The sequence below is a fragment of the Alexandromys fortis genome, unplaced genomic scaffold (genome assembly GCF_014885135.2).
Source record: "Alexandromys fortis isolate MF-2015 unplaced genomic scaffold, M_Fortis_MF-2015_v1.1 scaffold_103, whole genome shotgun sequence".
NCBI lineage: Eukaryota > Metazoa > Chordata > Mammalia > Rodentia > Cricetidae > Alexandromys > Alexandromys fortis.
This window is the reverse complement of record NW_026067978.1, coordinates 6,458,522-6,473,012: the sequence shown is the minus strand read 5'-3', so window position 1 is coordinate 6,473,012 and position 14,491 is coordinate 6,458,522. Positions and strand designations below refer to the sequence as shown.

Genomic DNA, 14,491 nt, shown 5'->3' with positions numbered 1-14,491 from the left:
AAAAAAAAAAAAAAAAAAAAAAAAAAGGCGGATCTTGGTGAGTTCAAGGCCAGCCTGGTCTGCAAAGGGAGTTCCAGGACAGGCTCCAAAGCTACAGAGAAACCCTGTCTCGAAAAAAAAGAAAAGAAAAAACAAAACAAAAAAAAAAAACCACCCATAAACCAAACTATTTACTTACTTTATATGTGTGTGTGTGTGTGTGTGTGTGTGTGTGTGCCTCATGCATGTCTGTGCACCATGTTCATACAGGACCTGGGAGGTCAGAAGAAGGTATTGATTTCCCTGGAACTGGAGTCACAAATGGTTGTGAGCCACCATGTGGGGAGTGGGAATTGAACCTGGGTCCTCTAGAAGAGCAACCAGTGATCTTAACTGCTAAGCTCCCTCCTCTCTCTAGCCCCCAGATTTTCCTGTGACTTTGATTTTTTGAGACAGGGTTTCTTTGTGTAGCCCTGCCTGGCTGTCCTGGAATTCGCTTGTTTACCAGGCTTACCTTGAACTCTCAGAGATTTGCCTACCTCTGGGATTACAGGCCTGCACCACACTGCTAGGCTTTTCTTGTTATTCCTGAAGATCATGTATCAGCATGTCTATGCATAACCCTTTGTGTATTTGCGTTCTATCTCTTTCTTTTTCATGTCAAAGTCTTTCCAACTATCCTGCAGAATGGGTCTACCAGTGGTCATCTCACCCTGGCCAAGTCCTTCCTATATCCCTCCTACCCCAGGGGAAGGAAAGCACTAGAGGAAGGGGACAGAGACAGAGCTCAGCGAAATTGTCTATCCTTCAGGAGTCCCAATCCAAGAAGAGGCCACAGCAGTTAGGCAGCTCCGCTGTGTCCCTTGGATGACTGTTGGAGGGAAGACTAAAGACATGAGAATGTGGGACGTGAAACAAAGCCAGATGAATGTGTCTTCGTCAGTGTTTTCTTAATTTTTACTTATTATTGTTGTGTGTGATGTGGGCGGGGACATGCACGTGCCACAGTCCGTGTGCGGAGGTCAGAAGACAAATCAGGCTTATCTAGCAAGAGCTTTACCCACTAAGCCACCCAGGTCTATGTTTCTTCTTCTTGGCATAGGGTTTCACGTATCCCAGGATGTCCAAGAATGGCCTATGACCCTTGAGCTTCCGAGCCTCCTGCCTTCGATCAGTATTTTCTAAAATTGTTTTCTTTTTTGAGACAGGGTTTCTCTGTGTAAACAGTCCTGGAACTCACTCTGTAGATCAGGCTGTCCTCAAACTCATAGAGATCCACCTGCCTCTGCCTCCCAGTTGCTGGGATTAACGGCATGCACCACCACAGCCCGGCTTCTAAAATATTTTAGAGAGCATCAGCGATGGGGACAATGGATCAGGCAAATCGCTTCAGCATCCACATAGGAACATGTGTGAGAACAAAAGGGCACACCAGCGGTAACTGTGCTGAGAGGGTACAGCAGAAACACTTGTTATCCCAGCAGCACTGAGGCAGGGGCATTGCCATGAGTTTGGGGTCTGTCAGGACTATACAAGAGTTTCAAACTAGACTAGGATAGAGTAAGACCGTATCTCAAAACAAGTAAAAAACAAAACCCCAAACCCCAGGTATGTACACACTTTTAATCCCAGTATTTGAGAGGCAGAGGCAGGGGAGGAATCTATTATGAGTTCAAAGTCAGCCTGGACTATGCAGTGAGACCATCTCAAACATACATACATACATACATACACACACACACACACACACACACACACACACACACACACACACAGAGGAGGGGGAAGCACACAGAGACACACGGACAGACAAGACAGAACAGATAGTGACTTTTCCAGGTTCCATGGCTGGGACAGTCACCAGGCAGGGGACAGGTCTATTCAGGGGTTCATTCAGTTCCACTGTGTGACCTGGGGCTGCTCTAACTCCCTCTGCTCCCTGCCTCAGGGGCCGCCCTCGTGCCTGCACTGTGCTTCTGGGGCTTCAACGGCCTTCTACTGATGGTGGACACAACAGGGAAACCCACCTTCATCTCCCGCTACCGCATCCAACTGGGCAAGAATGAGCCGGTAAGTGTCACTGCATCTCTGAGTGCTGAGAATGCAGGAACCAGTCAGGGCAAGACAAAGGCTTACCTTAGAGGCACCCTAATCCAGAAGGTTAAAGAGAAGGAAGCTGGGTGTGTGTGCGTGCTTGGTAGGTAGAGTGCTTGTCTAGCCCAGGAACAGCCCTGGGTTCCATCCCCAAAGCGCTAGTGTGTGCAGCTATAATCCAAGCATTCAGGGAAGTGGAGGCAGGAGGATTAGAAGTTCAAGGTCGTCCTTGGCAACACAGGAAGTCTGAAGGTACCTAGGTACTTGAGACCTTGTCTACAAGAAAAGGCCAGTGACATGATACAGCAAGTAAGGGCATCTCCTGCCAAGCCCAAAGACCTAAGCTTGGTCCCTGGAACTCCAGTGTCAGAAAAGAACCAGCTCCATTTATTCTGGGCTCAGAGGCACCTACACACACACATACACACACAAAACCAAAAAAATATCAAATGGAAAGGCCACTCAGCCAGTAGCCAGTCTAGACCAATGTCCTGGTCTCCTTATTCCCACCACAGGCTGCCTCATGATACTGTGCTTAGCATATTAGGAAAAGGAATGACTGCCTCCACCTGGACTGGGCTGTCTCTGAGATACCAGCAGCACTTTACCCAGGGCACTGAGACCATGGATCTGAAACCAGACATCTACTATCCCAAGGGAGTCATCCCCAGGGTGGCTGGGGATGGTGCAGACTCTGGGTGTATAAGGTGGTCGTTTTAGCAAATCCTTTTTATTTTGTTTAATGTTTTTTTGAGACTGGGTCTCTGTGTAGCCCTGGTTGTCCTGGAACTCACTATATAGACCAGGTTGGCCTCGAACTCAGAGATCTGCCTGCCTCTGCCTCCCGAGAGCTGGGATTAAAGGCATGAGCCACCATCATCCGAGGCAACCAGTAGTGTGTGTTCTCAAAACAACCCCAGTAAGGCAGGAACAGCGCCGGCACTTGCTCACTGTAGGGGTTCAATCACCACACTGCAGTCTGGACCAGCCTTCCCGGTGTTCTGACAACCTGCAGAGACGATCTTACACAACAGGGCAGAGGCTGATTCTGAAAACAAACTGTTCCCTCAGCCCCACCCAAACCCTGTCCTGGCAGTTGGCACTTAATCTGCCCAGGTGCCCGGTGAGTCACTTCTGCTCTCAAGGCAGTCTGCCCAGCCTGGCACCAAAGGCAGTAGGGTTGAAAGGAGTCCTGATGGAGTCCTCTGAAGTGGTCTCCTCCTGAGATGGCAGCTGCCAGAAAGCTGGGAGGGCTTCCTGCAGCCCACTCTGGCAGAACAGACTGGAGCCCTCTGTGTCCGCATTAGTAGGCCTGCCGTCTCCAAAGCAGCCACCACTGACTCATGCCTTCATCTTTGAGGCTGAGCACTGTGAACACTGACCTTCATGTCAGATAAGGCTTTGCCATGGGCCCTGGGTAGGACATGAGATGGACCAGAACTTCTTTCTTCTCTCCTACCCCAAACAAGGTCTCATGGAGCCCAGGCTGGCCTCCAACTTGCAATACAGCTGATGATGATAACTCCTGATCTTCCTTCCACCACCTCACCGGGTTATCCTGCACCCAGGGCTCCGAGGATACTCCAAGGGAAGGCACTTTACCCACTGACAGGCATCTCAGCCCCACCCTGGGCCTTTCTAGCCCCAGGGCTCCAAAGGATCCTCCCCAGTCTACAGATCTGAATACCACACGGTACCTAGAAACCTTCCTATAGGCAGTGACAGGAGAGCAGTAGGCGGGGCTAGAGGTGGGGGAACCGGTCAAGTTTTAATCCAGGCCCCAGAGGCAGGCCGAGTTCAACTTGTCACTCCAAGGCCAGCACAGCTGTTTCAGACTTTCTGAGGACACTTCAGGAAGGACCTTGGGAACATCTAGTCCCTGGCTAGCTGTAGGAGGTGCTCTTCTCTTTTTCTTGTCCCGTCTTTTTTTTTTTTTTTTTTTTTTTGGGGGGGGGAGGTTCTCAAGACAGGGTTTCTCTGTGTAACAGTCCTGGTTATCCTAGAACTTGCTTTGTAGACCAGGCTGGCCTTGAATTCACTGAGATCTAATTGCCTGTGCCCCCCAAGAGTTGGGATTAAAAATGTGCACCACCACCACTGGGCTCAGAGGTGGCTGACTTAACAGGATCCCAGGAACAGATGACCGAGGGAGCTGAGTGTGGCAGGCATTCCTAGGATCCCAGCCTGCTCAGAGACACCCCTATCTCCTCCTTGTCTATGGACACCTCTGCCCTCCCACCTCCTCCTTCCTAGTCTGGACCCCACTGTACTGAGGAAATGGAATGAAACTCCATGCCCAGATCCCATAGCGCTGGGTCTCACGCTCTGTCCTGGGTTGTGCCTGCCATGTGTCCTGGCTCCTGTCCTTTTTGACCCAGGAAATGGCTTCAGCATTCTTCCCTCTTTCTTACTACTCTGTCTCTCTCCCAACCCAGTTTATTTTTTCTCTGCATTATCACATAAATGCTTTGCTTGTTCCAACTCTAAAATTAAAACACAAACCTTGGCTGGGTGTGTTGACACACACCTAGAATCCCAGCATCTGAGTGGGAGGCAGGAAAATAGATTTTTAAAAATATGTACGGGTGCTTTGCCTGCTGTATGTCTGTGTACCACACATACCCAGAGTTCAGGACAGGTTATCAGATTGACAGTCTGGAGCTGCAACATGCATGGAGGAAATCAAACAGGGTCCTCTGTAAATACAGTGTTCCTTACCACTCAGTCTTTTCCCCAGCCCCGGCCCCACTTACCAAAAATACACACTGCCACCTGTTATGCTCCCCATTGAGGGCAAGCACTCTGATAGATCCATCTACACACTCAGAGCTGTCTATACCTAGTCCAGTCGTCTACACACTCAGAGCTGTCTATACTGTCTCAGTTATCTTTGCAGCCCCTCAACTAGCTATGTAGTCTGTCCTTCCTCTTGTCTGGTTTTTTTCCCCAAGCATTTAATAGTAAGAAAGTTTTAAACAGAGAGAAATGTAGGAAAAATATAGACTCATCTACATAGTTCAGTCAACCATTTAATAACTTTCTCCAAATTGTTCCAAGTTTGAGACAATGGATGACTATTTTTTCTAGTCTTCTGTTGCCTCATTCCTTTCTGTCAGCCCAATTCTCATATATTCCCAACAGTGATCCTGTAGACACCAGGGCACTTGGTGGAGGCTGCCAGTTAGGCAGACAATCCAAAGCAACCATTTAGTCTTTTCTCCTGGGACAAGTTTGTCATCTGCTCAGCCTCTCTGGGTTGGCCACAAGTAGAGCTGAGGTTGGGGACCTGCCCATGCTGTCCTCACACCCATGCAGATGCCTTGTTCCCTTTATGAAGCTCGGCAGTCCAGCTAGCTCTGAGGTCACATAGACCTCTTCTGGAACGCTTCAAGATGGCTGAGCCTGTTGGGCAGTGGTGGCGCACGCCTTTAACCCCAACACTCAGGAGGCAGAGACAGGTGGATCTCTATGAGTTTGAAGTCTTGAAACACAAACAAGGAAAAAAAAAAAAAAGGCCGAGCCCACCATCACTGCTTATATCTCCGTGTTTAACTGGTATTTGTTTCATTGTCCCTGTAGAGCAAGCACAGCACTAGGTGTTCTGTGGGCCAGAACTCAGCAGTCAGTGGTGGACTCTGGCCCACAGAGCATGTTCTGATGGGACATTCTCGAGGACAGAACTGTACCACTCAGCATTGCCAGCCCACCTATGGACTACCCCAGTGAATCCCAGAAGCCTACCCTGAGCAGGTTAGGTAGAAACCTAATTCTCATGTGTGCCCCCTCCCCACTCCTTCTGTTCTCCGGCAGGTTGACCCCGTGAAGTTGCGCCAGTCTATCCGCACAGTTCTTTTCAACCAGACTATGATTTCTCTTCCCATGCTGGTCATCTTCTATCCTTTCTTCAAGTGGAGGCGAGACCCCTGCTGCCAAGAGCTTCCCACCTTTCACTGGTTCCTTGTGGAGTTGACCTTTTTCACCCTCGTGGAGGAAATCCTGTTCTACTACTCACACCGGTGAGCTATGTGCACAGCTGGCCTCACCCTGGCACAGCTCCATGGTCAGTAGTCACTAAACCGTGTGGTCTCTGTCCTCAGGCCCTACCCCAAAATCGCTAGACACACAACTGATTCTCCAAGTTGACACAATGCCAAGGGAAGGGAAAGCTGCCGTTAGTATGAGAGAATGGGTCAGTTACCATCCACTTTCAGATAGTCCTTTCTAGACATCAGTTTACTTTACCACTGGGGTTGTCAGGCAACTTAGATCAGCCTCATCATCCAGTCAGACTAGAGGCAAGGAGTAGATGCCAGCTCCACAGATGGAAACCTCATTCTTACCTTTCTTTTCTGATGATCTATCTGCTCAGGAGGGAGAAGGGTGAGCTGGCAATTACCAACTATAAATTATCTTTCCAGGCTCCTTCACCACCCAACGTTGTACAAGAAAATTCACAAGAAACATCACGAATGGACAGCACCCATTGGTGTGATCTCGATCTATGCCCACCCTATAGAACATGTGGTAAATACAGCCCCTGGAGCCACAGATGTAGTTCCCTGCCCTTATTTTTTTTTCTTCCCACTGAATAGCTGCCATCTCTTGGCTGTGCCAGGTGCCCACTGTGTTCTTATTCTCCCCCAACAACTTTTTACACACCGACTCTGCTGAAGAGGAAGTGAAACTAAGTTGAGCTATCTAATTTACAATTCAAGGTCTCCCTGCAGCACCATGAAGGGCAGAGTAAGCATCCAGCTGGCTCTCTCCAGGACCATCCTTTTTCTTACAGGTTTCCAACATGTTGCCAGTTATGGTGGGTCCACTAGCAATGGGCTCTCATCTGTCCTCCATCACTGTGTGGTTGTCCCTTGCTCTCATCGTCACCACTGTCTCGCACTGTGGTTACCATCTGCCCTTCCTGCCTTCACCTGAGTTCCATGACTACCACCATCTCAAGTAAGCCAACAGCACCCTTTCTCAATTCTTGTCTCTGTGGACAGTGCTGTCTCCATCTAAATGTGAGCCAGTCAGGGAGTTTTCCCTGACATCTTTTTCCCTGACATCAGGTTTCTTCCTGCAGTTCATAATGTTAACCATTATTTGGGTTTTGGGTTTGCTGAATCTCGAGCTTTAAATCATCTCAGAACCTATGTACATTAAAAACTCGGCACTTATGGAATGTGGGCTCTTTTCTTGGTTTTGAGAGTTTTTCTTTTTGTCCAGGGTGGGGGTGAGGGTTCAAAACAGGGCTTCTCTGTAGCTTTGGAGCCTGTCCTGGAATTAGCTCTTGTAGACCAGGCTGGCCTTGAATTCACAAAGATCCCCCTGCCTCTGCCTCCCAAGTCCTGGGATTAAAGGCATGCGCCACCACTGCCTGGCTTGAGTTTTTTTTTTTTTTTTTTAAAGTAATCATGCATCATACCCAGAAGAGGGCTGGCAGGCTCTTGCCTAGCATGTGCGAGACCCAGGGTTCAGTCCTCCAGTTCAGAAATAATCACACAGTGGCTCACAACTTTAATCCTAGCACTGAGGAAGTTGAGGCATTAATAGTGTCAGTTTAAAGCCAGCTGCACATAGTGAATTTCAGTTGAGTTTGGTGAAACTGTCTCAAGAACAACAACAAAACCCTAAACTACCTTCCAACAGACTTCAAATGCTCCAGGCTCTACTGTTACAGCTGGGCAACATGGTGATGCTAAGTATGGGAAAGGAGGGCTGAGAGAAGCACAGCTTCCCAACAGTTTCAAATGGAAGATTCTCTTTTCTCCTGCAGGTTCAACCAGTGCTATGGGGTACTGGGAGTGCTGGACCACCTGCATGGGACTGACATCATCTTTAAGCAGACCAAGGCCTATGAGAGACATGTCCTCCTGCTGGGCTTCACCCCACTTTCAGAGAGCATCCCTGATCCTCCCAAGAAGATGGAGAGTTCTCTTGGACCATCCCAACTGTTCCCTCACAAGTAGAAGGTGTGGAGACTGCCCGGGAGCCATGATGCCCTTAACAACTTGCCTCCTTTTGCTACCATACTCTAAGGATTGTACCATTAGGGTACAGGAAAAATACAAGCTTCCTGCCAGGACAAGGCCATGAAAGGGCGGACCTGAGCTTCCCCCAAACTACTTGTCATGTTACCTTGGGCCCAGGAGTTGACTTAGGGAAAAAGAACTAGCTATTTGGGTTGGAGGCCAGTCAAAGGAAAGTCACCAAGAATCTGGTGGTCTCCTTCGGTCCTCTGCTCCAATTCCCACACTTGGCTCCCCTGGGGGACAATGGGCTGGCAGTAGGACTGGATGATTACTGATTAAAAATCTCCCCCCAGCAATTACCCTGAGAACACACGGTTCAATCTTTAAATGGTAACTCAACGGTGAGCTATAGCAGCAGGGTTTCTTCTCCTGACAGCTCGTGACTGGGAACCCTGGGATCCCAAGAACTTGGCAACTGTTAAGGTGGATCTGGAAGGCTGCCACCATTACCATTTGTTAAATCTCTGCACAACTGTGCCAGTCTTACATGTTCAGTTCAAGGTTAGTCAAGACTCCTTATTGTAGATTAAATAAAACACCTTTTTAAAAAAAAACCCACACAGCACAGTACAGCGGTTTGCACTGTAGTTCACAGCTGCTCTGGAGATTTAGGTCCAGTTCACAGCCAGCCTAGACAAACACAGCAAAACGTCGATGTCCGGTAAGCCAGTTCTCCAAAACAGGGCTTCACCCCATGGTGCTGAGGCCAACACAAGACTGGGTCAGCTGGCAACCTAGCACTTTGCCGGCAGTCCTAGCCTCCTCTGGCCTTGGTAACCTGTGCTCTTGGATTCCTTCAAATACAAACCCACTCCTCCACTTTACCCCCATCGCTGGATGACAGCCATTCCCTTTCTCATGAGCAATACTCTCTGTGCTATCATCCAAGGGGGCAGGGACAATTAAAAAATGGAGATGAAGTACTGTCAAGAGTACATGGCCACTTGGGAGGCAGAGGCAGGCGGATCTCTGTGAGTTCGAGACCAGCCTGGTCTACAAGAGCTACTTCCAGGACAGGCTCCAAAACCACAGAGAGGGGGCTGGAGAGATGGCTCAGTGGTTAAGAGCATTGCCTGCTCTTCCAAAGGTCCTGAGTTCAATTCCCAGCAACCACATGGTGGTTCACAACCATCTGTAATGAGGTCTGGTGCCCTCTTCTGGCCTGCAGTCATATACACAGACAGAACATTGTATACATAATAAATATTTAGAAAAAAAAAAAGAGTACATGGCCCGTCTCTATAAGGCCCTAATATTGGTGAATAAGGTCTTAAATTCTTCATAAAAGCGTGACAAAGCATGTAAATAAAGTCTCTATAAAACTAACAGATTGTGTTGCCCCCTCCCCATACACACACTGTAAAGCACTAGAAAGTAAGGCCACACAACCGAGGAGCCAGCTGACAAGGCCATCTCTAATGACTGTGACTGAGGTGAGTATGGCTCACCCGGCAATCTACAGAAGGCCATTGGTGGCAGTTATCATCCACCAATGATGTTTTTAAGAACACATCATTGTTCTTAAATTTAAGAAACTCTTAAAAACAAACACAGCAACAACTATGCTCATGCAGAGATAGTGTGGGCTTCTTACCTGGGGGCACACACCAGGTTGCACTCTGACACCCAACAGCAGTGTTTCAGATGGGAGACCAACCAGTTTGTTTTTTTTTTTTTGCCTTTTCAAGTTTTTATTTTTATACATTTTTTTTGTATTAAAAAGAAAAAGCATAATAATTATCACCAATTACAAAGGACTAGAGCAGGACCAGAAGAATGAATCACTTCAGCCTGGGAAGCAGACACTCTCAATAATATTAATGTTATGATACAAGCTCATTCAAGTATTTTACAATTTTTTTTGTCCTGTTGAATGTGATATCCTAGCACATGGTAAAGACAATGTACGAGCGTTAAGGTGGAACCTTCTCTGAAAAGCCCATGACGAGTTTTCCTCTCCTGTGAGAACTGAGCTTAGAGTTCTCTTCTGCCTCTGCCATCACCATAGCTGGAGGAGAGAGTGGGGCTGGGGAGAGTCTAGGGGCCCTTTAACAAGAGAGGTATTCTGGGGCTCCCATCCAAAGGACCAGGTAACCCAAGCCTCTGGTACACTCCACCATTAGCCTTGTCTTCACACCCTTTCCCTTGCTTCCAGACCCTCCAAGCAGCTTGCTTTTCTTTGTAAATGTCATCAGAAAGGAGTGGGAAAGAGCAACAGAACAAAAACATTTAACAATCTGACACAGGGCTCAGCACCTCTGTCTGAACCCAGGTCCAGGCTGGAGCAGGGCCATGCAGCCTTCTCTTCGAGTAGTGCATTTGTTCTGAGGCTCAGAGGGCAGAACACAATCTGCCCCTTGCTGGGCCCAGGCCAATGACCACCCTGTACAGGCAGAGGATGAAGGAGGTTCAGTTTGGCAGGCTGCCTCTATCTTAGGTCTTGGATCCCATGGGAAGATGGTGATGGGGAAGTAGCTTGCTCTGCTGGCCCCTGCCACTCCTGGAATACTTGTCACAGATACATCGGTCCTAAATTCAAGTGTCTTCAGAAGGTGAAGATGTAAACTACTCTGCAACGTCAACTCCTAACATGTCACAACAAATATACACATACACACACACACACTCACACTCACTCACTCCCACCCCTCCTCAGCCTGTGTTGAGATGATAGCCTTGCCTTCCCGCCCCAAAGGGGCTTCCTCCCTCAGAGGGCCTGAGAGGATCCGGAAGATGGCAAACCTAGCCTGGATAGTCTAGATGGGAACAACTTTCCCCCACCCTGGGCCTCAAAGCCCTGAGGTTCTGTGGTACTGGATACAGTACAGGGCTGAGCAGGAAAAGGAAAGGAAGCCCACTATTTGGTGAAGGTGTACCATAGGGCAGGTACCAGACTTTGGGGAAGGTCTCAGATCCCATTTGCAGATCCTGTTCCTATACCGTTTGAGACACCTAAGTCACAGGAGCTGACATGGGATTTACACATACTAAGCACCGGGAGGGCAGAGTGGGGCAGGGCACAAGTTAAATCAACAAGGTACCCCAAAACAGAGGGCAAGCTCTTGCCAGCCTGGGATGCTGTGTCCTAGTCCCAGCTTTTGGGACAACAGAGGAGCTCGAGGAGGACCACACAAATTTCAGTAACTGAGCAAGATTACATATACCCCCCGCCCTAGCGCTGCCTGGATCCCAGTGTGGGAGGTGAGCATTAAGCTCCCTCAGCTTTTATTCTTCATCACCCTCCCCGACTCCTGATGACAGCAGCCTCTAGCCACTCTTCTAGCATGTGCAGGGCAGCTCAGGCAGATGGTGGCTTAAAAAGAGAAGTCAGGTATACTCTATGTCCGCATATACCTTCCTGCCACAGGACTTCACCAAAAGGCAGGATCCCCCAGCCCTCGGTTCTTCTCACCCCTTGATCCCAGGCAGGGTCAGTGAGAGGGTGGGCAGAGATGGCTTGCTGGGGGTCGTGGGGTATTAAGATGGGAAGATCACACCAAACCCTTGAAGAATGGCACCTTTCTCCACATTGTGAGATACACCTCCTCGAGGTCAGACACAGATCTAAGTTGTGGCCATCAGTGGATGCTCACCTCCTTGCCCTGTGGTTGGGGAGACACTCAGGCTGAGGACAAATGTGTGCCAGACAAGATCAACTCTGTTTACGACAGTCTGAAGCAAACTTGGCCTTGGGGTTCCGAGGAAGGGCAGGGTGAGCCTGGTCAGACGACAGCAAGCAGAACAAGGACAGCGGCAGCAGTGTGCAGACACAGGACATCAGCTTGAGACGATGAAACAGCAGGAGTGTCCTGGGCACAGCTCTGATTGAGCTGCCCCCAACTCTCTTGCCTCCAGGTGGGAGGCCCCGTACGTGCAACTCAGTCCCAAGGAAAATTCTAGTTAGTCCAAGCCCAGGGGCATCCCAGGCAGGTGGAGCTCTTCGGAGGCTCAAGGAGGAAAACAGGCATTTGGGCATTAGTTCAGGTTCCCGCTCCACAATAAGGCAACTTTTAAAAAAATATTATTTTCAAAAACAGAACAGAAGAAAAATTCCAAGGAGGGGTAAAGACATCACTTTCTATGGATTAGGTGGGCTCTGATTTTTTTTGTCTTTTTTTTTATGGTCGATTTTGTCTTTTTTTTTTCTTTTGTTGTTGTTGTTTGTTGGTTTTTTTTTTTTTTGGTTTGGGTTTTTTTTGTTTTGTTTTGTTTTCTGTTTTCCCAAGGATGGAAAGGTCAGACGAAAAATAAAATAAATCATCTTTCAATAGTCTCTTCTGGTGTGAGCAGCGTCTCTGGGCTGGGGAGGGGGGGAGGGCAGGAGAGGCTAAAACTCCCCGACCCCCACTCTGAGATCCTTTGGTTTCCTTCCCCCAGAGGTGGCAGAAGGGTATGCGGAACAGCAGGGGACACGGTGATGGCAAACCCCAGTTGATCAAGGGGCTGGTGCTTCTGGGGCTCATGGGCACCGCCAGAGTCTTCTGGTGGGCTGCATAGTTGGCTTGAGGGGAGCGGGAAGAGGCAGGGACACAGGTCGGCTAACAGCCGCAAGAAAGGGCTGAAGAGTGATTTTGGTAATCCAGACAAACTATCAATAATTTAAAACTTGATATATATATATGTATGTATATATATATATATATAAAAATCTCCCCCCTTTCCCTCCCCCCTTAGAAGTTAAGATGGAAGTCATGGAGACAGAAGGGGAAGGGGAGACTTGGAGGCTCCTGCCCAGGGGCACCACTAATAGCCCAAATGGTGTACACTGCTACTTAGTGCAAAGGCCTATCTTAGTAACTCCAGGCCTGTCCCTTCACTGTCCACTCTCCTGGGACTGGGCACCCCCATGGATCCTCGCCCACCCCACCCCTTCTATTCCAAACCCCAGGGGGCTTCTGGGCATTCACTTTCCCAAAGTCAGTGTGTCCAAGTGCTGGCTTGTCCATTTGGCATCTTCCCGAGTAGCCTGGCCAGTAGGTGTCGTAGGGGGTTGGCAGATCCCAGTGGCAGGCCTGCTGGAAGACTGGGAAGGGCACCGCTTCCTGCCCTCACCGCTGCCTCCTGCTACCACTGGGTGTCGCTTGTGGTTGCCTTCCTCGCCCATGGGGGGCTGTAATAGAGGAGTCACAAGTGGTCAGAGAGAGTACTAGTCACACCACTTTCCAGGACCAATCAGAGGCCTCCTTTCCATGGACCTCCAAATGTAGACAATGGTTTGATTTACAAATGAAGTAGGGATCATCCTGTCCTTTCATGTTGACAATACCAGAAATAAGGTTAACTGACCAAACAGATCAAGTAATTTGTCAAAGACCTCCTATATTTAGGCCTACATTCTGAAGACCAGGTTTTGACCCTACAAATTATTCGTCCTCTTCTATGAAGGGGTCTCTTACTTAGGAGATGACCTGTGGCATACAGCATGGTGCATGTATTGGCTCCACAGGGCCACATACACTGGGACTGTCTTACTCCAGCCCTCACTAAGCCCACAAGTCAACAATGAAGACTGTCTGCCCTAACTAAAGGTCACCAAAAGTACCCAGCTACCTATAGGTTCTCTGAACATACTCTCCTCCCCAAAGAGTGGGTAAGAACACAAGCCTAGTGGGCTTACTAGTCTGAACACTGCAAACAGTATCAGTTGAAAAATAACTGATGGCTATTGCTACTTACTTACACCTACCACTTTCTGCTCAAAGTTCTCAAGAGAACAACAGAGAGTGCTACATTATAAACTTTGGTTAAAGTCTTTTCTGTCTTCTTTGGTGATGGTCAGCCAACCCAGGGCCTTGAATGCTGCTAAACATGTACCTTACCACTGAGGTACACCCCCAGCACCCCTTAGCACAGGTACCAATCATGTGTCACTTAAGCTGACTTTAAAGACAGCCTTTGATATTCGGAAGCAATACCCAGACTCACCACAGGATGGCACTGTTCAGGCACTGTTCCAAACAATGGAGAATTGGACATTAATTTACAAATTTCTGAACTTTTCCCAGAAGGAACAAGTACATTTTATCAGGGTAGCTGGTCCTGGTCCTGACACAAGCTAGCAGTAGCGGGCCTGGGAAGCAGGTGGGCTGTGACACGAGGGGAAGGACAACAGGAGGGAGGCTGGGAACCAACAACTCTAGCGAGCACCCGCTGTCCACTCTCACCATGACCTCACAAGAGGGAGGCTGCTCTTTACAGGACAATTAGGAGCCAGAAGAGAAGCTTTCACTCACGTCCACTCGGAAGTCTTCTAGACGTCGGAATTTGCCGAGGTATTCTTGCAGTTTGGGGTCAATGTCCAAATTTTTGGCTTTGGAATATTTCAAGAAGGCCCAGAACTTCTCTAATCCATAGAGCTGACCTGTGAGGAGAGGCAGAGGTGGGGAGCT

General features: G+C 48.7%; 2 protein-coding genes across 3 annotated transcripts in view; one reads left to right on the top strand and one right to left on the bottom strand.

Annotated features, from left to right (window-relative positions):
• The window catches only part of Faxdc2 (fatty acid hydroxylase domain containing 2), a 27,272-nt gene extending 17,844 nt beyond the window's left edge, over positions 1-9,428 (top strand). Inside the window, exons 3-7 of the mRNA XM_050157653.1 lie at positions 1,928-2,049; positions 5,884-6,089; positions 6,492-6,597; positions 6,863-7,029; positions 7,847-9,428. Coding sequence (XP_050013610.1) covers positions 1,928-2,049; positions 5,884-6,089; positions 6,492-6,597; positions 6,863-7,029; positions 7,847-8,039 — 794 coding nt within the window. The 3' untranslated portion in view covers positions 8,040-9,428. The remainder of the gene's footprint in view (positions 1-1,927; positions 2,050-5,883; positions 6,090-6,491; positions 6,598-6,862; positions 7,030-7,846) is intronic.
• A 2,963-nt stretch (positions 9,429-12,391) lies between these two features.
• Larp1 (La ribonucleoprotein 1, translational regulator) overlaps positions 12,392-14,491 on the bottom strand; it is a 44,916-nt gene continuing 42,816 nt past the window's right edge. For both annotated transcript variants that reach the window (XM_050157642.1, XM_050157641.1), the window contains exons 18-19: positions 14,336-14,463; positions 12,392-13,212 (exon numbers count right to left, since the gene is read on the bottom strand). In XM_050157642.1, coding sequence (XP_050013599.1) covers positions 13,006-13,212; positions 14,336-14,463 — 335 coding nt within the window. In that variant the 3' untranslated portion in view covers positions 12,392-13,005. The remainder of the gene's footprint in view (positions 13,213-14,335; positions 14,464-14,491) is intronic.